Consider the following 24,960-nt stretch of genomic DNA (forward strand, 5'->3'; position numbering starts at 1 on the left):
ATTGTACTCTCTTCTTCACCAGGGACGTACGGAGTTAGAGAGACAATATCTCCTCATTTCAGTATGATATTGTGCAGCTCGCTGGAGGGAGATCGCCAGGGAGCTGAAAGTTTGATATTGAGCACACAGCTGATATAGGCACGTGGATTGTTTACATTGTGTAACAGAACTGTACATGTATGCCGATGACAGCGATGTGGAGCTGACCCTCTTTTGCCATTAGAAGTAAACTGGTCCGCTGTTGTTTATTTGGTTGCCAAGACTTCGCGAGTTCACTGTTTCAGTGCTCTTCCTCAATGAGGAGAGGATGGACGATCGTTGATTTGAAGCTGAAATCTCCAAAGAGTCGTTTAATTACAATTTCTGAAGCAGCGGCTGAAACAATTCACTAAATGTATGTAGCGGAAACACTGCTGCTTCTCCAAGTGTTACAAAATAAAAGAATGACACTTTGTCATCCCAGTGGTAGATGTGCACCCGGGGACAGCACACACAGGCATGATGGGGAAAAAGGCAATCATTAGGTAATTGCAACAGGTATGTGCAGAGACGTTTAGGGTATGTGGACACAGTTGTGAAGTGTTATTGCACCTGTGAGGGCGGGACAACTGCGGTTGATTGGTTGAAGGAAATATATGAAGTGATAAATATCGTATATAACCACGCCCAATTTAACCCCAGCGTCAGGGAAGTTAACAAAGAAAGAATGGCAATAACTCGAGTTTGGATTAAAAGTAATTTCTAAAACTTTTAAGATGCTTACTAGTATGTACATCAGACCCTAAATTACACAGAAGGATTTTATGGATTTGGGTTTACAGGGGCTTTAAGTGGCCTTCACTCCTCACGCACATCAATGAGATTTGGCCACCCTGTGATCGATTTGTTGCTTTTCCATCCTTGGACCACTTTTGGTAGGTCATGGCCACAGCAGACCAGGAACACCCCACAAGATCTTCAGGTCTGGAGATGTTCTGACCCAGTCGTTTAGTCATCACAATTTGGCCCTTGTCAAAGTCGTTCACATCCTTACGCTTGCCCATTTTTCCTGCTTCCAACACATCAACTTTGACGACATCGTTTTCATTTGCTTCAAGTGCCACCTACTGACAGTTGCCACTGTAACAAGATCATCAATGTTATTCAGTTCAACTGTCAGTGTCTGAACTGCAGAAAAAAGTCAGCTTAAAGTCCAGGTGAAAAGTTTGAGAGATTTCTGATCTCTCTTGCAGGCCACCTGGGTAATGTCGCAAATTTTTTGAGTGCCATGCATGTATGAAAGAGGCTAATGTGTATCCACATGTCGACCAAATATTTTTGCTTCTGGTTACCAAAAATACAACATTACGACAGCCAAACTCCTAAACCTGAGGCTTCAAAGGGAGAGTTCAGATACCAATGGCTGAGTTAACTCTATGTGCTCTTCTTTAATACAGTCTATGGAAAATACCGAATAAAAATGTGTCTTTGATGACCATAGAAACTCTGTTTCCTCTTCACCACGAAACATGAAACAAGCTGGCTGCCTGTATTGCTTCATGTGCTCGGGCTTGAACATTTTTTTTCCACTGTGGTAATACAGTGTAATATCATCATAACAACTGGCCAATCAAAATGCTCTGCAGTTGTTCCCTCCCACTCGATATGATTATATCTAGGACAGTCATCTTCTCGTTCATGCTAATGTTAGTGCTGTCTGAAGTGGACTAACAACAAAATGCTGACTGTCTTTGTTTTACTTCTGATGCTCAGACTGAGTCGTAAGTATATGTAAAACTTTCAAATGTGTTCAAGATGTATTTTAAGTTCAGCACAGGGCATACATTTTATTTCCTGGTTGTTAATAACCAACATGTATTTCTTTATTTTCTTCAGGATGCACAGACGAGAAGAACTTTGAGACAAAGACTGTTGGTGCTGGAGATGTTGTGAAGCTGATGTGTCCCCGCAAGGACTCTTTGGATTCATCAAACTTATTTTGGATCAGGGTAGTTTCTGGAGCCTTGCATGAAGTTTTGGGAGGAACATTTAGCTTTGACTCCAACGAGGTTAACGAAACTCCTCGCATCACAGCAAAACAAGAGCCTGGAACATTTGTCCTGATTATCAGTAAAACACAGCTCAGTGATTCTGGACTTTACTTTTGTTTTAAACAAAGAACACTTAATATGACCCTTTTGAAAGGAACATTTCTGACAGTAAAAGGTAAATAAAATACACCAGGTAGAGTTTAATATTCGTTTAAATTGTACATTATTAATAGGAAAGTGTCAATGTATAAATTGTAACTAGTAAAACATGTTTATATTCTCGTTTGAATTTCTCAGGACGTGCACCTGACATCACTGCCGTCATTCAAGACTTATCCTCTGATCCAGTCGGTCCAGGAGACTCAGTGACTCTGCAGTGTTCACTCCTCTCTGACTCTGACTACAAAACATGTCCAGGAAAACACAGCGTGTTCTGGTTCAGATCCGAATCAGATGAATCTCATCCCAGTGTCATTTACACTCTTGGAAACAGAACAGATGAATGTGAGAACAGTCTTGAGGCTCGCTCTCCACAGAAATGTGTCTACAGCTTCTCTAAGACCGTCAGCTCCTCTGATGCCGGGACTTATTACTGTGCTGTGGCCACATGTGGAGAGATACTGTTTGGAGACGGAACAAAGCTTAACATTGAAGGTAAGTTAGAATTTCATACAAATCATTGACTATAATTAATTTAGATTCTGGTTAAATCCATTGGATTGATGCGACACAAAACTTTTTTTCTTATCAAAAACCTGCTAACTCTCAGTGTTTTCTATATTTGTCAGCAGACGACATGCAGCATTTGAAGAAGATCAATACAGTCCTGTTATCAGCTGCTTTGGCTTTAAGTCTGATTGTCATCGCCTTCCTGATTTATACCATCAAGACAAAATGTTGTAACGGTAATTAACATTTCTCCTCCATTAGTCTATCATACAGTATTCAGCAGAATATTATCTTTTTGTTGCTTTGTGTAAATTAATAATCTCCATCTTTGGTTTGATTGTTTTTAATCCAGCTGCTGTTGCTCTGCAAATTCAACAGGTAAAGTATTTACAGGTAGGTTCATCTTCAATAAAAACATCAGTTTCTTGTTTTAACTTCACCTCTGTTTTTTTCTCAGAGCAATGAGGACACAAACATTTATTCTGCTGTCACCTTCACCACGATGAGAGCTGACTGTGGTGCAGTGAAGGGTACAAAAGCAGGGGCGAGAAGGAGGATCTACGCTGCTGTGAAGGCTTTTGGGTTGCATTAGGTACATGTAGGTCCAGTCCGAGGTCAAACTTTCTTAACTGGCTTTGTGGGCTAAAAGTCCTGATCGTGGCGCTACAGCAGCTGCTGAAGCCAAAAATGTGGGAAAAACATGAATAAGTCGTACATGCGGCAACTTTGCAACTGACATCAAATGTAGGCAGAGTTGATCAGAATTCTTCTTGTGCTTCTAGATTCAAGGAATTATAAAGTTCTAGTTCAATCTCCTCCCACAGTTTTGCTCAATTGACACCAGACTTGCTCAGCATCATCCTTAGACTCCACAAATGATCAGCCAGATTTTGGATCTTTTTAACAATGCTGTAAACCGGCAAACACAGATTTATGACAAATGACAGATGTATTCAGTTTTTATCATGTTTACTGTTGCAGGCGATGGAAATACGAACATCTCCAAACGACAGTTTGTCACAGATTGATTAAAACTAAAGCCCAGGTATCATGAAGTTGTCAAAGAGAAATATAAAAATTATATATATTTTTTATTGTCAACAAATATTCGACAACAGTTTGAACTCTGCATTATGAGTTCAAGACCTGGGAAATGCAAAAGGAACAGTTTATACTACTCAGGCCGTGTGATGGTTGAACAATGGTTGGATGATATATTTGGTCTGAACTGTTCTGCTCAAAATGCCTGGCCTCAACTCATTAAAGGTTACTAAGACTCTAATGCTGCTTTCTCTGTAACGTGGATTAATGGCAAGATTCCTGAACTTTAACTGAAGAGATTTTAATTTGAAGAAAAATAACATGATTTAAATCACAACTTGATATCAGCCAGTACTCGGTCTGGTTACACAATCAAAAGAAAGTCAGAAGTCATATTAGAAAGTAAATTATTACATCATCAGCATAAAACCTGTTCAATACCGAAACCAGTAAATGTATTTATAATTTATGCATCATGCTTTTTCTTGTTGTTTCCTGTGTGACTTCCTTATTATTTGTAAAATGGTTCTAACTCTTTATAACTGTTAATATGAATTAATAAAACATGCTGTGTTGCTCTCTTGTGGCCTCTCTACAAGCGTAGTTCTTCTGCAAGTTATTTTCCTCAAAGATAAAGTGTCAAAACTCGAGTCACATTCTAACTCTCAGTTTGCTACTTGTCCTTATTCTAACATACGACCAACTCTTGTGTGGTTCCACATCCAGACACTCCCTCGTGCCCTGCAGTAACCCCTTTGCTGTCCTCCACCTGACTTTTACCCCCAACTCACCTGCTTCTTATTTCTCTTAACCTGAAGGTAAATCTGAAAATCTGAGTGCGATCCCTGCTCCACATGTCTGCAAATTAAAGTGGACAAAAAATCACCCAATATGTCTCCTGAAACCCTCCCTTTGCCATGTGAATGGGCTCAATGGGATGTAGAGTAAAAGTGCACTGAGGGATGAGACAACAACAAAGGTGCTATATAACTGCACTCCATTAACTGTTAACCATTATTCCATCTGCCTGCCTGAAGCCCTGCCCCTGATTCTGAATGTATTTAGTGACAGGTTAGGTGTCAGAGGTTTGAGAGAAAGTCGCAGAGTAAAGGCCAAAACCACAGAGAAAATTAGGAGACATAAAGAACCAAAAAATGACACGGCTCCCATGTCAACCTATACCCAGTAAAAGCAAACTCGTGATGTGAAACATTGCGTGCTGTAAACTACACATTTTTGTAATGTGAATGATAAATGATGAATGTGAGACAAAGAAAATGATGAAACATGGCTCTATTTTCATCACATCACGACTGTTTTGATCAAATTGACCTCAAATTAATCAAATCACCTGTTAATTTGTCATTTTATTTTTCAATTCACATGCATTTTCATCACCTCTGCTTTTATCATTTAATTTGTATGACTCCCACCCCTGGAGTTTGGAGAAACAGATTGAGTGTTGTGGGAGCTGCAGGTAGATACAGCTTACAAACCTCAAACCTCACTGACCGGCCTTTGGCATTGAACTGCTGTGTATCTGCCCACAGCAACTTTGACCAACTGTAGAGCAGAGCACATCTAACAAAAACACATACACAACATTTCCTGCTGTTCACACAATTCATTTTTCTGTTAGAAAAACATGCTTAGGCCTTCTGCATGTCTGCACTGCACAACAAGCAAAGCCACATGCAACAGCTTCACTGACACAGGCTGTGGTTGTCTGTTTCTCCCCCCTTTGACCAACCTTCAAGGCTGTTTACTCAGAGCAGAGCCGACTGTGACTGTGACAGGATGTGTAGTGAGGGAAGAGCTGCATGAGGTTTCTGCTGGCTAGTTTCAATTTGTTCATAAAAATGACAAATAATTACTTTGTTGTGTTTTTAAACATGCAACCGTATAATGCACATGAATATTAGATCATATTACTTTTCATTTAAATTCAAATTCATTGACAAGATTATCGTCCATCATTGCTCAAAGTGATGCACGCAAAAACAGACTTCTGGGACGGCTTTGATTATTGGACAAACTCATCTTCAAACTCTTGTTGTCGTCAGAAAGAGCGAGGTGGGACCAGTGAAAGATTAGCACCTCCCCTCTCTGACAGCACCGCCCAGTGAAGAGTGATAACTTGCTAAATAACAGCAATCACATATCAACATTTACCTACATCTGTAAAGTCTTTTGATTCTACTAATAATAAATAACATGGTGTTGTTCCACTTGCTATTTAAAAAAGATAAAACAACAGTTTAAGCCAAACTTCCTGAGGCTAAAACAGAGACAGAGAAAGAAAAAACTCTGTTTGTATTCACACCTCAATTTTAAACCAAACCACAGCAGTGCTGAAGTTTCCGTGCAGTTTAGTGTGTGCGTGTGCGTGTGTGTGCGTGTGTGTGTGTGTGTGTGTGTAAGCGAGAGAGAGAAAGTTTCAGTTCTAACTTCCATGTAACAGTTGTAAGTTGTGTCCATCCTTGTGTGCATTAAACTGTGTATGTGTGTTCAGGAGCTAAACAAAGCATTGTGTCAGTGAGTCTTCGATTTCACTCCAAAACACGTTTAGTTATTAGAATAAGTTTCTGGTCCAACCTAGGTGTTAGGTGTCAACAGTTTAACCACACGCGCACACACACAGATAAACACACATTCACTGTCACCACTGACGACAAATGGTGCATGGAAACTTTAGCATTGTGGTGGTTTGGCTTTAATGTAAGGTGTGAATACAAAGAGGCTTTTTGTCCTTGATCACACTCTGTTTTACCGTCAGGAAGTTTGATATAACTGTTTTCTTACCTTCTTAAAATAGCAAGAGGAACAACACAATGTTATTAATTATTAGTAGAACCACAACTACTTACAGATGTAGGTAAAGGGTGCTATGTGAGGTTTTTTATTACACTTTCTGCAGTCTGCACTCTTCACTGGCCGGTGCTGTCAGAGAGGGGAGGTGCTAATCATTGTCTGGCCCCACCTCGCTCTTTTTGTCTCGAACAAGTGTTGAAAGTGTGAGTTTGTGACTTAATAAGAAAACTTTGTCTGATTATCCAGAAAGAGATTTAAATCCTTGCTAAAGTCTGCACTAATGTGCATCACTTTAAGTATTGACTGACAGACAGCTTGTCAGTGAATCAGCATTTAAATGCAGAACAAAACATGAACTAATATTCATCTGCTATATACTGTATGGTTGCATCTTTTAAACACAGCAAAGACGATCTATCTGTCCACCTGTTATGTACACTATTACAGTTGCGGAAGTCTGGAGAGAAGGATGGTTTAACAGACCTCCCCCAACTCTGCATGCTGTGCTCTTCCTGCTGATGTGACTGACAGGCAGAGTGGGCGGGTCATCACTGATGATGAGGAGCATCTGCTTTGGTTGGCTCAGAAAACATCTAGCATGGCTCTTCTGTGTCTGTAGATGGCAAATGGCTGGAGACTTTTTTTTTAACAGATCAAACCAATTAATTGATTAATATTAAAGTCAGTGGTACAGAGGTTTTAGGAGTTTTTATTAGACTATTACTAGTTTTTATTAGGATATTTGTGGAAAAACTTTGATTGTAAACTCTATCTCAGTCGGTTTGGACCAAGCAGACAGCTCTGTGGCTGAGAAAATGAAGCCAACACTGAAGCACCAAAAAGTGCAGTTCCTCGAATGGCCACTTGAGGCTGGCTCCAAAAGCGAGTTAACCTCCATTAGGCCCTATATTTAAATACCCAGCTTTACAGCAAATTCAACATATTTACAGCCTGGCACAAAAATGTTGCTTTGCCAGTTTCTATATTACTGTAATGGGAGGGCTGGTTGCTTTGAGTGACAGGTGGGGCTGCTAGCTGTGTGCTAGGTGTCACCTCAGCTAATTAAAACACTGAGTTTAACTTCTTGACCGTGTTTGTGTTGTTGGTGTGTTTTGGGGATTTTTTCATCCAAATGTTGAACAAATAATATCTCTTACTGAGTGGTTAACTTTACTACCTGATCCCTGAGAAGTCTGTGGTCCCACCTCTTTGGTGAGTGAAATTCTCATATTTTATTAAACGTTAGCGCTAATTAGCAGCTTTGGTTTGGTCTGGCCTGTCGAGGACGGAGGACCATTGTGATGGCTGGACCGGGTTATTTTAAGTTACCCGGTCGTTCACCCGCTGCCCGCTCACCACTGATGTGTGCCTTCAAGCTACAAATTCGCTACTTCCACAAGCTCTCTTACGCGCTATATTGTGATGAATGAAAAACTCCAGCAGCAACCAAAACAATAGATTCTGATTGTGTTGGAATCACACTGGCTAACTAGCTAAGTGTCGAGCTAATGAGTAGACTATATAGGTTTAATAACATGGAGTGCCAACCCCTCGCTACTCTACAGATCAACCCTCTCTTCCTGGACGAGCAGCTAGACGGGTGCCAGTTACAAGGTAGGCAACCCAACTACTTAATTGACTTTTTACCTTATTAAGCATTTATTGGGACTCTGGCCTCAACAGGAAATGTTGAAATCAATCTGCTCGGTAGTTTCAAGCCTTTTCAGGACTGCATGATGTTCACTTTGTAAATATTGCTCCCATTTAGAGTAAAATTGATGATAAAGCAGGGTATGTTTTAAGGCGTGGCCACCTGTGATTGGAAAGTACCTACCATAGAGGCCTGTCAAGCAGGATTGAGACATAACAACGGCTACTTTCACACTTGAACTCTTGAACTTTAGGTTTTCACATGCAGCCCACCTGGGTAATGTCACCAAATGTTGATTTTTCTGCATTTTTATTCCGTGTAAAAGGCCAAATTTGTATCCTGTCGTCCAAATGTGGTCGCTTGTGGTTACAAATAAAAAATATTAAAACGGCCAACATCCCAAACTTGATGCTTTAAAAGGGGGGTTGACAAACCAATGGGTGACTTAACTGTTTCTTCATCCTCTACAGAAGAATTATTTTTCTTTGATTACCGTAGTTATACTGTGTTTCCTCTTAGCGTCAATTATAGACACCCACCAGGAAACATGAAACAAGCTTGCTGCTTGTATTGTTTCATGTGCTCATTTTTTTCCACTGTGGTAATACAGTGTAATATCATCATACCGACTGGCCTATCAGATTGCTCTGCAGTTGTTCCCTCCCACTCGATATGATTATATTTAGGACAATCATTTTCTCGTACATTCTAATGTTAGTGCTGTCTGACGTGGACTTACAACAAAATGCTGACTGTGTTTGTTTTACTTCTGATGCTCAGACTGAGTCGTAAGTATATGTAAAACTTTCAAATGTGTTCAAGATGTGTTTTAAGTTCAGCACAGGGCATACATTTTATTTCCTGGTTGTTAATAACCAACATGTATTTCTTTATTTTCTTCAGGATGCACAGACGATCAGACCTTTGAGACAAAGATTGTTAGTGCTGGAGATGATGTGAAGCTGACGTGTCCCCGCGACAACTCTTGGCTTAATACACACTTATTTTGGATCAGGCTAGTTTCTGGAGCCTTGCCTGAAGTTTTGGGAGGAACATATCCCTTTGAATACGACGGTGTTATCGAAACTCCTCGCATCACAGCAAAACAAGAGCCTGGAACATTTGTCCTGATTATCAGTCAAACACAGCTCAGTGATTCTGGACTTTACTTTTGTGTTAAACAAACAAAAGCTAAAATGACCCTTTTGAAAGGAACATTTCTGACAGTAAAAGGTAAATAAAATACACCAGGTAGACTTTAATTTTCTATAAAATGTACATTGTGAATAGGAAAGCGTTTATAAACTGTAATTGGTATGGCATGTTTATTTTTTGGTTTGTTCGAATTTCTTAGGACGTGCACCTGACATCACTCCCGTCATTCAAGACTTATCCTCTGATCCAGTCCGTCCAGGAGACTCAGTGACTCTGCAGTGTTCACTCCTCTCTGACTCTGACTACAAAACATGTCCAGGAAAACACAGCGTGTTCTGGTTCAGATCCGGATCAGATGAATCTCATCCCAGTGTCATTTACACTCTTGGAAACAGAACAGATGAATGTGAGAACAGTCCTGAGGCTCGCTCTCCACAGAAATGTGTCTACAGCTTCTCTAAGACCGTCAGCTCCTCTGATGCCGGGACTTATTACTGTGCTGTGGCCACATGTGGAGAGATACTGTTTGGAAAAGGAACAAAGCTTAACATTGAAGGTAAGTTAGAATTTCATAGAAATCATTGATTATAATTAATTTTGATTCTGGTTAAATCCATTGGATTGATACGACACAAAACTTTTTTTCTTTTCAATTGTAACCTCTCATCAAAAACCTGCTAACTCTCAGTATTTTCTATATTTGTCAGCAGACGACATGCAGTATTTGAAGAAATTCAATACAGTTCTGTTGCTGTTATCAGCTGCTTTGGTTTTAAGTCTGATTTTCATAGCCTACTGGATTTATACCATCAAAACAAAATCTTGTAACGGTAACATGAATCTATCAAACAATATTTAGCAAAATATTAAGTTTGTGCCTCTTAGTGTAGATTAACGTTCTCCATCTTTGGTTTGATTGTTTTAACACAGCTGCTGTTGCTCTGCCCACAAATGCTGCAACAGCCAGAGCCGAGCAGCCAAGTCAGCAGGTAAGATCTATAAAGGAAAGATGAAACTGGAAGAGATTTTGGATCTTCCATCTCACAACCTTTTTCTGTGTGTTTTCTCAGAGAGATGAGGACATGTTGGTTTATTCTGCACCAGCCTTTTCAAAGAGAACTGGCAAAGCAGAGAGAACGAAGAAGAAGAGGAACGTAACAGCAGCAGAGGGAGAGACTGTCTACAGCGATGTCAGGGCTTTTGTGTAGACTAACAATCCAAACAATGCAAGGATTTGCTCATTAATGCAAAGATAGATAGATAGATTTATTTTTTGGAAGACTATAAATACCATGTGACCATAGCATAATGATAATATTTATTTTATGAACTTAAAAATGTTCAGTGTATCTTTGACATTATATTTGTTCAATTTAATCAATTATCTTTTTTTATGACTGTACTGTGCTAGTATTAGAAATCAGAACTGGTGGACTGCATTTCTTGTATAAAGTTTGCATCATAATAAAGATAACTATGATAACACTTAAGGCTCAAACTGCTTCATTATTTGTTTCTGACATAATGGCAACAATAAGAATAAGTTCTATGCACCGCTGTGTAAGCACAGATTCACAGAGCTGCTAGCGTGGCTGTAAAGTCTTCTTCTTGTTTAGGCCAGTAAGACGTGGTATCTTCCAGTGCATACCAGAGGTCATAGCATTGAAAGGTCAAATAAAAGCAGTTCTGATTCAAACCAAATGTTTCACAGAGAGTGTGAAGGGTTCATAAGGACAAGAATTTGTGTGACAGGAAATGCACTTTGAACGTCAGCGATAAACAATCAGATATGTTTGATGGGCTTTACTTTCGGGACTGGTGCTAATCATTGTCTGACCCCATCTCACTCTATTTTGTAAGTGTTTAAAGTGTGAGTTTGTGCCTCAATAACTTTGTCTGATTATCCAGAAAAAGATTTGAATCCTTGCTAAAGTCTGTACTAATGTGCATCACTTGGAGCAATGATGGACCACCAGCTTGTCAGTGAATCAGCATGTAAATGAAAAAGAAAAAACATGAACTAATATTCATCTGCAATAAACTGTATGGTCACATCTTTTGAAAGACAAAGACGATCTATCTTTCCACCTATTATGTACACTATTAAAGTTGCTGAAGTCTGGAGAGAAGGATGGTATAACAACTTAGACTTAGACTTAGACTTAGACTCAACTTTATTGATCCCTTTGGGATGACTCCCTCTGGGAAATTCAGTCTCCAGCAGCTTATACAGTACAATACAATAGGAAAGAATCAGCACACAGAGGGTAAAAAATAAAGATCAAAATCTATATATCTATCGATATATATATATATATAAAAAGTACAAAATTAGATAACAAAATATATAAAATATACACTCTTAGAAATATACAAGTAAACAGTGGGTAATTGACCTGGTATTTAGTTCGATTAAACTAAATTAGGTTATTGCACTGTGGTATTAGGTTATTGCACTGTGGTGAGAGATTATTGCACATTGACAGATTTTTATTGCACATATGACCCTTTGAGAAATAAATAAATATTACTATTGAATAAAAGAAGATAACTACTATTAACTTTGTGAGGTGAATTAGTGGCTACCGCTTGTGAGAGAGTCTGTCCCTGTTACCTCCTCCCTCTAAGTGTGGAGTTGTACAGCCTGATGGCATGAGGGACAAAGGAGTTCTTCAGTCGGTTAGTCCTGCACTTTGGAAGGAGCAGTCTCTCACTGAACAGGCTCCTCTGGTTGCTGATGACGGTGTGCAGAGGGTGGCTGGCATTGTCCATAATGTCCAACAGTTTGTTCAGTGTCCTTGTCTCTGCCACCGTCACCAGAGGGTCCAGCTTCATGCCGATCACAGAGCCGGCTCGCCTGATCAGTTTATCCAGTCTGGATGTGTCCTTCTTGGATGTGCTGCCTCCCCAGCACACTACAGTGTAAAAGAGGACACTGGCAACCACAGACTGGTAAAACATCCGCAGCAGTTTGCTGCAGATGTTAAAAGACCGCAGTCTCCTTAGGAAGTACATCCTGCCTTGTGTCTTCCCGTACAGGTGGCTGGTGTGTGTTGACCAGTCCAGTTTGTTGTCCAGACACAGCCCGAGGTATTTGTAGGAGTCCACACTCTCCACCTCAGCTCCCTCTAGTAGGACTGGTCTCGGCTTCGGTCTGGACCTCCCAAAGTCTATGACCAGCTCCTTTGTCTTAGAGGTGTTGAGCTCTAGGTGGTTTGTGCGGCACCAAGCAGCAAAGTCCCCCACCAGACTCCGATACTCCTCCTCTCTGTCGTCCCTGATGCATCCAACGATGGCTGTGTCATCGGCGTACTTCTGTATGTGACACAGCTCTGAGTTGTGACAGAAGTCCGAGGTGTACAGGGTGAAGAGAAGAGGGGCCAGCACTGTGCCCTGGGGGGCTCCAGTGCTGCTGACCACAGTGTCAGACGTGGTGTCCTTCAGCCTGACGTACTGTGGCCTGTCGGTGAGGTAGTTGGATATCCAGGCCACCAGGTGGGGGTCCACTCCCATCCGGTTCAATTTATCTCGAAGCATAGGGGGGTGAATGGTATTAAAGGCGCTGGAGTAGTCCAAGAAGAGAATCCTCGCTGTGCCTCTCCCCTTATCCAGATGGGAGTGGACTCGGTGTAGTAGGTAGAGGATGGCATCCTCCACACCAACACCTGGCTGGTAGGCGAACTGCAGGCTGTCCTGGGCGTGCTGCACCTGGGGTCTGAGGAGGCTGAGGAAGAGCCGCTCCAACGTCTTCATCAGGTGTGAAGTGAGTGCCACCGGCCGGAATCATTCAGCTGACTGGGCCGGTTCTTTTTAGGAACCGGGACGATGCAGGATGTCTTCCAGAGGGTGGGCACTCTCCCTAGCTGCAGGCTGAGGTTGAAGATCCGTTGTAGTGGTTCCCCCAGTTCTGCAGCGCAGGTCTTCAGAAGACTTGGACACACCTTGTCCGGGCCTGCTGCTTTCCTGGGTCGGAGCTTCCTCAGCTGTCCTCTGACCTGGTCTGTGGTGATGTGAGGTGGAGATTGTGTTGAGGTGGGGGGGGAGGGCGGGGAGGAGGGAGGTGCTGTGGTGTCTGGGGGGAGGTGTGTTGTGGGAAGAAGGAGAGATGGCTGCAGTGCGGGTGGGGGTGGGGGGGGCATGGGCTGGTTGAACCTGTTGAAAAAGTCATTCAGTTCGTTCGCCCTCTCCACTGTCCCCCCCACGGCTCTGGTCTTTGTGTTGTGACCTGTGATGGTCCTCACACCTTCCCAGACCTCCCTCATGTTGTTCTCCTTCAGCTTCTGCTCCACCTTTCTCCTGTAGCTGTCCTTAGCTTCCCTCACACGGTGTTTCACCTCCTGCTGTGCTGCCTTCAAGGCCTCCCTGTCTCTGCTCCTGAAGGCAGCCTTCTTCATGTTGAGGACAGCTTTGACTTCCCGCGTTACCCATGGCTTGTTATTAGGGTAACAGCGGACAGTCTTAACAGGGGAGACCACGTCTGCACAGAAGTTCAGGTAATCTGTCAGACAGTGTGTCAGCCCCTCGATGTCCTCATCATGCTGGTTGATCAGCACATCCCAGTCTGTGGTGTTGTAACAGTCTCTCAGGGCACTTTCCATCTCAGGGGACCATCTCCTGCTGGAGCGAGTTGTTACCGGCTGCTTTCGGACCAGGGGGGTGTACAGTGGCTGTAGGTGAACCAGGTTGTGATCAGACTTCCCCAGTGGGGGGAGGGGTGTGACTCTGTATGCATCCCTCACATTAGCATACAGCAGATCAATTTAGAGATGTCAACTCTCGTTCACTTCAGTGACCCGGATCTTCGGATCTCGTTCAGCTGAACGATTCGTTCATTACATTTGTTCACCAGGTCGTTCAGTGACATTTCCGGTTTACCCGTAACTCACTCTCACTCGTTCACGAACAATACGGCTCCCATTGCATTACTGGTCTTCTTGTTCAATCATCACAAAATAACAGTTACTTGGCCCAACTATATTAAAAAGAAAATATTATATTTGTATAAAAATAAACATTCATGTGTTATCTCATCTTGCTGTTGTGTCAGTTTATTTTTGAGCTGTTGTAATATCGTTTCTAGTATTGTACTTTACTTTATTTCTTTATTTCAGACACATACGTCCATATCTGTACAAAACACAATACATAAAATAAAATACGAAGACTACAACTTCATTGTGCGATCAGTTCATCATAGTTTATAACGCAGCGCGGGGAGAACACAGACGTTTAATAACGTGGACCTGTGTTCAGATCTGTCTGTCAACAGAGACTGCAGTCCGCTGTGTACTACATATATTTTACACAGAGCTGTAGATGATCAGGCTTTATGATCAAACTTTTATATCTCGTCATCACTTCAGTCCGCGATGACCCGCTCCCCCCCTCCCTCTGTGCAGATGCTCTCTCCCTCTCAGCGCTGCGAGTCTGCATCACCGTTTTTATGATATGTTGTTTTTAAAGTTTAACGGAGGTGAATGAGGCTCCTTATATATTCACAGGGCCTGAGGATGTAATATATTTAATCAGAGTCTGAGTCTGTGAATTGACTTGTATGTACAGATGCACCTAATCAGGTCGCTTCGTTCAGTGAACGAGAGAGAGAGAGAGAGAGAGACATTCGGTCAAGCGATACGTTCAGTCACTGTCACTCGTTCATGAACGATGATACGTTCAGTCGTTCTCCTAACCAATGAAGGTGATTTGATACATTAGATGTGATACAAACAGCCCTCCTCTGAAACGCAATTGGCTCGTGCTAACATCAATCAGTCTGGTTTCCTAAAAGAAGAAGTGGGGAGCCAAGTGAACGAAAGGAACGACTTTGATGCTTGAAAGTGAACGGATCATTCCGTTCACTGAAAAGATTCGTTCTTTTTGAACGAATCGTTCAGGACCGAAACATCTCTAGATCAATTGTCCTGTTGTTCCTTGTAGGACAGTCAACAACCTGGTGGAAAACAGCCAAAGTAGAGTCCAAAGTTGCATGGTTGAAGTCCCCAGAAACTCTGTATACTGTGCTCTTCCTGCTGATGTGACTGACAGGCGGAGTGGGCGGGTCATCACTGATGGGTATGCCACCGGGAGCAATCATTGTACACTCTCTCAATTTGGAAGTTTGGACCAAGAGGACACCTTTGTGGCTGAGAAATGAAGACAACATGGAGCTGCAAAAAAAATTGCAGTTCCTCAGGTGGCCACTTGAGGCTGGCTCCAAAAGGAGTAAACCTCCATTAAGCCCCATATTTAAATACCCAACAAAAACTGTGTGCTAGGTGTCAACTCAGCTAATTCAGAAACTGAACTTAACCTTTTGACCTTGTTTGTGTTGTTGGTGCCTTTTGGGGATTTTTTTTCATGCAAATGTTGAACAAATAATATGGCTTGCTTTGTGGTTAGCTATACTAGCTGACCCCCAAGAAGTCTGTGGTCCAGCTTTTTTGGTTCGTGAAATTCTAGTATTATTTTATTAAACGTGAGCCGAATTAGCAGCTATCCATTTCTGTGCTCACCATTACATGACATGTTCGCTCTGTCAGTGTTTGTTCTACATTGATTTATTTTTTGTGGCTCCTGCATGGGAGTCAGGATTGTTGTTGGATTTCCCCCAGAGGATGGTGGACCGTTGTGATGGCTGGACCGGTTATTTTAAGTATAACAGCCCACTGTCCTCTCACCACAGAAGTGTGCGTTTGAGCTATAAGCTTTCTTAGCTTCTTAAGTGATAAACAACTCCAGCACCAACCAAATCAAAATGATTGTCATTCTGTGGGAAGAACGATGGCTAACTAGCTAATAAGTCAGAATTAGCTGGAGGTGTAGACTGTAGGTTTAATGACATGGAGTTTGCCAACCCCTCGCTACTCTCCAGATCCACCCTCTCTTCCATATATGGTCATTTTTACCTACAGAAACCCAACATGGCGACGGGCAATATGCCATACTCTTCAAAAAGCCAGTTGACAAACCAATGTGTGACCTCACATGGTGGCTACAACCATTTTCCAGTCTATGGTGTGGACTGACAGCCAGACAGGTGCCAGTTAACTACCTGTGAACTGCCAAAGTCCCAACTTCTTGATTGATTTTTACCTCATTAAACATTTTCCAATTGGGACTCTGGCCTCAGTTGCTAGTTTCAAGACTTTTAAGGACTGCATGATGTTCATTTTGTAAATATGGTCCCATTCACAGTAAAATTGACAATAATGTAGGGTATGTTTTACGGCCTGGCCACCTGTGATTGAAAAGTTGCTACCATGGGGGGCCGTCAAACAGGACGGAGACATAATAGTCATTTAATTATCAATTGTGGTAAGACTTTCTCAGCAGTTCCTTTAAGTCCTGTTGCGAGGTGGGGGTGATCGGACTTGTTTGTCCAGCACATCCCACAGATGCTCGATTGGATTGAGATTTGGGGAATTTGGAGGCCGGTTCAAAACCTTGAACTTGTTGTCGTGTTCCTCAAACCATTCCTGAACCATTTTTGCAGTGTGGCAGGGCGCATGATCCTGCTGAAAGAGGCCACTGCCATTATGGAACATGTTTCCATGAAGAGGTGTACTGGTCTGCAACATTGTTTAGGTAGGTGGTACAGGTAAAAGTCACATCCACATGAACAACAGGACCTGAGGTTTCCCAGCATAACATTACCCAAAACATCACACTACCTCCGCCAGCTTGCCTTCTTCCCATAGTGCATCCTGGTGCCATGTCTTCCCCAGGTAGGCAACACACACACCTGGCCAACATGATGTGAGAGAAAAAAAGATTCATCAGACCAGGCCACCTTCTTCCATTGCTCCGTGGTCCAGTTCTGATACTCACATGCCCATTGTAGGTGCTTTAAAGGCCCTGGAAACTCGGCTTGAAATAGCAAAAATGCATATATGATATCAGAGCTGAGTGTGTCATAAAGCATCCACAAATTCTGAATGAGGGGTCCGCCTGTCCACGTTCTCATGGCAACTGTCAACACAACAATGGCGCATGGGGAAGCAGTGTTTCCTCTAGGATTCTTTTCAGCAGCAGGGTAGAGGGTTTGTTGTACCACCCAGGTATGTGCGCATGTGCACGTCATATCAAAAATATTGCTGTCAGGTGATTAAAAAAATGAATCTAATTAATTACAGGTTTTGTAATCAATTGATTTCAGTTAATCTCATATATCAATGATTTCTGTGATCACATGTAGACTTACCCTCTTTCTAGATGGTTATTTCTTACCTAGAAACTTGAATTGTACTCTCTTCTTCACCTCATTAAGTTTTAAATCACAGACTTCTTTAATCTGAACACTTGGCTTCAGTCCCCCAACACACCTGCACCTCTCAACCCGCCCCCCAGCCGCCCCCCCCACACTTCTGTCTGTCTCTCTGTCTGCTGTGTTGACTGTCTTCATCAGCAGTCTGTTTGATTAAGTCACAAGAGTTACATATTTTCTCTTTCGCAATTCAGTTCTCACCGCACGTGAGCCGCGTGTGCACGAGGGACGTTATTAATGACGTAGCGATCCAAACGATTGATCGTTACTGAATGACATCACCTTTTACAAGCTTTATAAACCGCAACAATCAATGTGTTTACAGTCCGGACGTACGGAGTTAGAGACAATATCTCCTCATTTCAGTATGATATTGTGCAGCTCGCTGGAGGGAGATCGCCAGGAAGCTGAAAGTTTGATATTGAGCGAACAGCTGATATGGGCACGTGCATTGTTTACACTGCGTATTAGAACTGCATATATATGCCGATGACAGCGATGTGGAGCGTACCCTCTTTTGCCATTAGAAGTAAACTGGTCCGCTGTTGTTCATTTGGTTGCCAAGACTTTGCGAGTTCACTGTTTCAGTGCTCTTCCTCAATGAGGAGAGGATGGACGATCGTTGATTTGAAGCTGAAATCTCCAAAGAGTCGTTTAATTACAATTTCTGAAGCAGCGGCTGAAACAATTCACTAAATGTATGTAGCGGAAACACTGCTGCTTCTCCAAGTGTTACCCAGGGACAGCACACACAGGCATGATGGGGAACAAGGCGATCATTAGGTAATTGCAACAGGTATATGCAGAGACGTTCAGGGTATGTGGACACAGTTAGCTCAGACTCAAAGAGGAAGATTGATTGCGAGCCGAGAAGTGTTATTGCACCTGTGAGGGCGGGACAACTGCGGTTGATTGGTTGAAGGAAATATATGAAGTGATAAATATCATGCATAACCACGCCCAATTTAACCCCAGCGTCAGGGAAGTTAACAAAGAAAGAAGGGCAATAACTCGAGTTTGGATTAAAACTAATTTATAAAACTTTTAAGATGCTTACTAGTATGTACATGAGACCCTAAATTACACAGTTAGAAGGATTTTATGGATTTGGGTTTACAGGGGCTTTAAGTGGTCTTCACTCCTCACGCACATCAATGAGATTTGGCCACCCTGTGATCGATTTGTTGCTTTTCCATCCTTGGACCACTTTTGGTAGGTCATGACCACAGCAGACCAGGAACACCCCACAAGATCTTCAGGTCTGGAGATGTTCTGACCCAGTCGTTTAGTCATCACAATTTGGCCCTTGTCAAAGTCGTTCACATCCTTACGCTTGCCCATTTTTCCTGCTTCCAACACATCAACTTTGACGACATCATTTTCATTTGCTTCAAGTGCCACCCACTGACAGGTGCCATTGTAACAAGATCATCAATGTTATTCAGTTCACCTGTCAGTGTCTGAACTGCAGAAAAAAGTCAGCTTAAAGTCCAGGTGAAAAGTTCGAGAGATTTCTGATCTCTCTTGCTGGCCACCTGGGTAATGTCGCAAAATTTTTGAGTGCCATGCATGTATGAAAGAGGCTAATGTGTATCCACATGTCGGCCAAATATTTTTGCTTCTGGTTACAAAAAAACAACATTGCGACAGCCAAAATCCTAAACCTGAGGCTTCAAAGGGAGAGTTCAGATACCAATGGCTGAGTTAACTCTATGTGCTCTTCTTTAATACAGTCTATGGAAAATACAGAATAAAAATGTGTCTTTGATGACCATAGAAACTCTGTTTCCTCTTCACCACGAAACATGAAACAAGCTGGCTGCCTGTATTGTTTCATGTGCTCAGGCTTGAACATTTTTTTCCACTGTGGTAATACAGTGTAATACCATCATAACAAGTGGCCAATCAAAATGCTCTGCAGTTGTTCCCTCCCACTCGATATGATTATATCTAGGACAGTCATCTTCTCGTACATGCTAATGTTAGTGCTGTCTGAAGTGGACTAACAACAAAATGCTGACTGTCTTTGTTTTACTTCTGATGCTCAGACTGAGTCGTAAGTATATGTAAAACTTTCAAATGTGTTCAAGATGTATTTTAAGTTCAGCACAGGGCATACATTTTATTTCCTGGTTGTTAATAACCAACATGTATTTCTTTATTTTCTTCAGGATGCACAGACGAGAAGAACTTTGAGACAAAGACTGTTGGTGCTGGAGATGATGTGAAGCTGACGTGTCCCCGCAAGGACTCTTTGGATTCACCAAACTTATTTTGGATCAGGCTAGTTTCTGGAGCCTTGCCTGAAGTTTTGGGAGGAACATTTAGCTTTGACTCCAACGAGGTTAACAAAAGTCCTCGCATCACAGCAAAACAAGAGCCTGGAACATTTGTCCTGATTATCAGTAAAACACAGCTCAGTGATTCTGGACTTTACTTTTGTTTTAAACAAAGAACACTTAATATGACCCTTTTGAAAGGAACATTTCTGACAGTTACAGGTAAATAAAATACACCAGGTAGACTTTAATATTCGTTTAAATTGTACATTATTAATAGGAAAGTGTCAATGTATAAATTGTAACTAGTAAAACATGTTTATATTCTCGTTTGAATTTCTCAGGACGTGCACCTGACATCACTGCCGTCATTCAAGACTTATCCTCTGATCCAGTCCGTCCAGGAGACTCAGTGACTCTGCAGTGTTCACTCCTCTCTGACTCTGACAACAAAACATGTCCAGGAAAACACAGCGTGTTCTGGTTCAGATCCGGATCAGATGAATCTCATCCCAGTGTCATTTACACTCTTGGAAACAGAACAGATGAATGTGAGAACAGTCCTGAGGCTCGCTCTCCACAGAAATGTGTCTCCAGCTTCTCGAAGACCGTCAGCTCCTCTGATGCCGGGACTTATTACTGTGCTGTGGCCACATGTGGAGAGATACTGTTTGGAAAAGGAACAAAGCTTAACATTGAAGGTAAGTTAGAATTTCATACAAATCATTGATTATAATTAATTTAGAATCTGGTTAAATCCATTGGATTGATGCGACACAAAACTTTTTCTTCTCATCAAAAACCTGCTAACTCTCAGTATTTTCTATATTTGTCAGCAGACGACATGCAGCATATGAAGAAGATCAATACAGTTATATTTCTGTTATCAGCTGCTTTGGCTTTAAGTCTGATTGTCATCGCCTTCCTGATTTATACCATCAAGACAAAATGTTGTAACGGTAATTAAAATTTCTCAAACAGTATTCAGCAAAATATGAACTTTGTGCCTCTTAGTGTAGATTAACGTTCTCCATCTTTGGTTTGATTGTTTTAACACAGCTGCTGTTGCTCTGCCAGCAAATGCTGCAACAGCCAGTGCGGAGAAGCCAAGTCAGCAGGTAAGATCTATAAAGAAAAGATGAAACTGGAAGAGATTTTGGATACATCTTCCATCTCACAACCTTTTTCTGTGTATTTTCTCAGAGAAATGAGGACATGTTGGTTTATTCTGCACCAGCCTTTTCAAAGAGAACTGGCAAAGCAGAGAGAACGAAGAAGAAGAGGAACGTAACAGCAGCCGAGGGAGAGACTGTCTACAGCGATGTCAGGACTTTTGTGTAGACTAACAATCCAAACAATGCAAGGATTTGCTCATTAATGCAAAGATAGATAGATAGATTTATTTTTTGGAAGACTATAACTACCATGTGACCATAGCATAATGATAATATTTATTTTTATAAACTTAAAAATGTTCAGTGTATCTTTGACATTATATTTGTTTCAATCTGTAAAATCTGCCTTTGATTGTATGAATACCTTGTGTGTGTGTGTGTGTGTGTGTGTGTGTGTGTGTGTGTGTGTGTGCGTGTGTGTGTGTGTGTGTGTGTGTGTGTGTGTGTGTGTGTGTGCGCGCAACCTTTTGCTTTATAAGGCAGACTTTTGAAAAAGATGTACAGTTATTAAATCTATTGATCAGGCCGCCCCCTTTTCAGATCCTTAATTTTATAATTGTGTAATTTTTTGTTTCATGTTTAATTTGTTAGCAATTATCTTTTTTTATGACTGTGCTGTGCTAGTATTAGAAATCAGAACTGATGGACTGCATTTCTTGTATAAAGTTTGCATCATGATAAAGATAACTATGATAACACTTAAGGCTCAAACTGCTTCATTATTTTTTTCTGACATAATGGCAACAATAAGAATAAGTTCTATGCACCGCTGTGTAAGCGCAGAATCACAGAGCTGCTAGCGTGGCTGTAAAGTCTTCTTCTTGTTTAGGCCAGTAAGACGTGGTATCTTCCAGTGCATACCAGAGGTCATAGCATTGAAAGGTCAAATAAAAGCAGTTCTGATTCAAACCAAATGTTTCACAGAGAGTGTGAAGGGTTCATAATGACAAGAAATTGTGTGACAGGAAATGCACTTTGAACGTCAGCGATAAACAATCAGATATGTTTGATGGGCTTAACTTTCAGGACTGGTGCTAATAATTGTCTGGCCCCATCTCACTCTATTTTGTAAGTGTTTAAAGTGTGAGTTTGTGCCTTAATAACTTTGTCTGATTATCCAGAAAAAGATTTGAATCCTTGCTAAAGTCTGTACTAATGTGCATCACTTGGAGCAATGATGGACCACCAGCTTGTCAGTGAATCAGCATGTAAATGAAAAAGAAAAAACATGAACTAATATTCATCTGCAATAAACTGTATGGTCACATCTTTTGAAACACAACGACAATCTATCTTTTCACTATTAAAGTTGCTGAAGTTTTGAGAGAAGGATGGTTTAACAACTCTGTATACTGTGCTCTTCCTGCTGATGTGACTGTGTGGGCGGGTCATCACTGATGGGTATGCCACCGGGAGCAATCATTGTACACTCTCTCAATTTGGAAGTTTGGACCAAGCAGACACCTTTGTGGCTGAGAAATGAAGACAACATGGAAGTGCCAAAAAAATTGCAGTTCCTTGTTGTACCCAACAAAAACTATGTGCTAGGTGTCAACTCAGCTAATTCAGAAACTGAACTTAACCTTTTGACCTTGTTTGTGTTGTTGGTGTCTTTTGGGTTTTTTTTCATGCAAATGTTGAACAAATAAAATGGCTTGCTTTGTGGTTAGCTATACTAGCTGACCCCCAAGAAGTCGGTGGTCCAGCTTTTTTGGTTCGTGAAATTCTAGTATTATTTTATTAAACGTGAGCCGAATTAGCAGCTATCTATTTCTGTGCTCACCATTACATGACATGTTCGCTCTGTCAGTGTTTGTTCTACATTGATTCATTTTTTGTGGCTCCTGCATGGGAGTCAGGATTGTTGTTTGGTTTTCCCCCAGAGGATGGTGGACCGTTGTGATGGCTGGACCGGTTATTTTAAGTATAACAGCCCACTGCCCTCTCACCACAGAAGTGTGCGTTTGAGCTATAAGCTTTCTTAGCTTCTTAAGTGATAAACAACTCCAGCACCAACCAAATCAAAAAGATTGTCATTCTGTGGGAAGCACGATGACTAACTAGCTAATAAGTCAGAATTAGCTGGAGGTGTAGACTATAGGTTTAATGACGTGGAGTTTGCCAACCCCTCGCTACTCTCCAGATCCACCCTCTCTTCCATATATGGTCATTTTTGGCTACAGAAACCCAACATGGCGACGGGCAATATGCCAAACTCTTCAAAAAGCCAGTTGACAAACCAATGTGTGACCTCACATGGTGGCTACATCCATCATACAGTCTATGGTGTGGACTGACAGCCAGACAGGTGCCAGTTAAGTACCTGTGAACTGCCAAAGCCCCAACTTTTTGATTGATTTTTACCTCATTAAACATTTTCCAATTGGGACTCTGGCCTCAGTTGCTAGTTTCAAGACTTTTAAGGACTGCATGATGTTCATTTTGTAAATATGGTCCCATTCACAGTAAAATTGACAATAATGTAGGTTATGTTTTACGGCCTGGCCACCTGTGATTGAAAAGTTGCTACCATGGGGGGCCGACAAACAGGAGGGAGACATGACTTAGACTTAGACTTAGACTCAACTTTATTGATCCCTTTGGGATGACTCCCTCTGGGAAATTCAGTCTCCAGCAGCTTATACAGTACAATACAATAGGAAAGAATCAGCACACAGAGGGTAAAAAATAAAGATCAAAATATATATATCTATCGATATATATATATATATATAAAGTACAAAATTAGATAACAAAATATATAAAATATACACTCTTAGAAAATATACAAGTAAACAGTGGGTAATTGACATGGTATTTAGTTCGATTAAACTAAATTAGGTTATTGCACTGTGGTATTAGGTTATTGCACTGTGGTGAGAGATTATTGCACATTGACAGATTTTTATTGCACATATGACCCTTTGAGAAATAAATAAATATTACTATTGAATAAAAGAAGATAACTACTATTAACTTTGTGAGGTGAATTAGTGGCTACCGCTTGTGAGAGAGTCTGTCCCTGTTACCTCCTCCCTCTAAGTGTGGAGTTGTACAGCCTGATGGCATGAGGGACAAAGGAGTTCTTCAGTCGGTTAGTCCTGCACTTTGGAAGGAGCAGTCTCTCACTGAACAGGCTCCTCTGGTTGCTGATGACGGTGTGCAGAGGGTGGCTGGCATTGTCCATAATGTCCAACAGTTTGTTCAGTAATAGTCATTTAATTATCAACTGTGGTAAGACTTTCTCAGCAGATCCTTTAAGTCCTGTTGCGATGTGGGGGTGATCGGACTTGTTTGTCCAGCACATCCCACAGATGCTCGATTGGATTGAGATTTGGGGAATTTGGAGGCCGGGTCAACACCTTGAACTTGTTGTCATGTTCCTCAAACCATTCCTGAACCATGTTTGCAGTGTGGCAGGGCGCATGATCCTGCTGAAAGAGGCCACTGCCATTAGGGAACATGTTTCCATGAAGAGGTGTACTGGTCTGCAACAATGTTTAGGTAGGTGGTACAGGTAAAAGTCACATCCACATGAATAACAGGACCTGAGGTCATAACATTGCCCAAAGCATCATACTACCTCTGCCAGCTTGCCTTCTTCCCATAGTGCATCCTCGTGCCATGTCTTCCCCAGGTAAGCGACGCACACACACCTGGCCAACATGATGTAAGAGAAAAAAAGATTCTTCAGACCAGGCCACCTTCTTCCATTGCTCCGTGATCCAGTTCTGATACTCACATGCCCATTGTAGGTGCTTTAAAGGCCCTGGAAACTCGGCTTGAAATAGCAAAAATGCATATATGATATCAGAGCTGAGTGTGTCATAAAGCATCCACAAATTCTGAGTGAGGGGTCCGCCTGTCCGCGTTCTCATGGCAACTG

At 41.6% G+C, this 24,960-nt stretch overlaps 1 protein-coding gene across 1 annotated transcript; it reads left to right on the top strand.

Moving 5' to 3' along the window:
• Positions 1-19,787: 19,787 nt before the first annotated feature.
• LOC138598493 (uncharacterized) lies at positions 19,788-20,578 on the top strand (the record flags this gene model as incomplete). The annotated part of the gene is made up of 2 exons (XM_069670287.1): positions 19,788-20,121; positions 20,244-20,578. Coding segments are annotated over 2 exons (669 nt in total), but the record flags the coding sequence as incomplete, so codon positions are not given.
• Positions 20,579-24,960: the final 4,382 nt, after the last annotated feature.

This window comes from Semicossyphus pulcher, unplaced genomic scaffold, assembly GCF_022749685.1.
Source record: "Semicossyphus pulcher isolate SPU_LCO1_2020_fin unplaced genomic scaffold, fSemPul1.0.p SCAF_2, whole genome shotgun sequence".
NCBI classification, from domain to species: domain Eukaryota; kingdom Metazoa; phylum Chordata; class Actinopteri; order Labriformes; family Labridae; genus Semicossyphus; species Semicossyphus pulcher.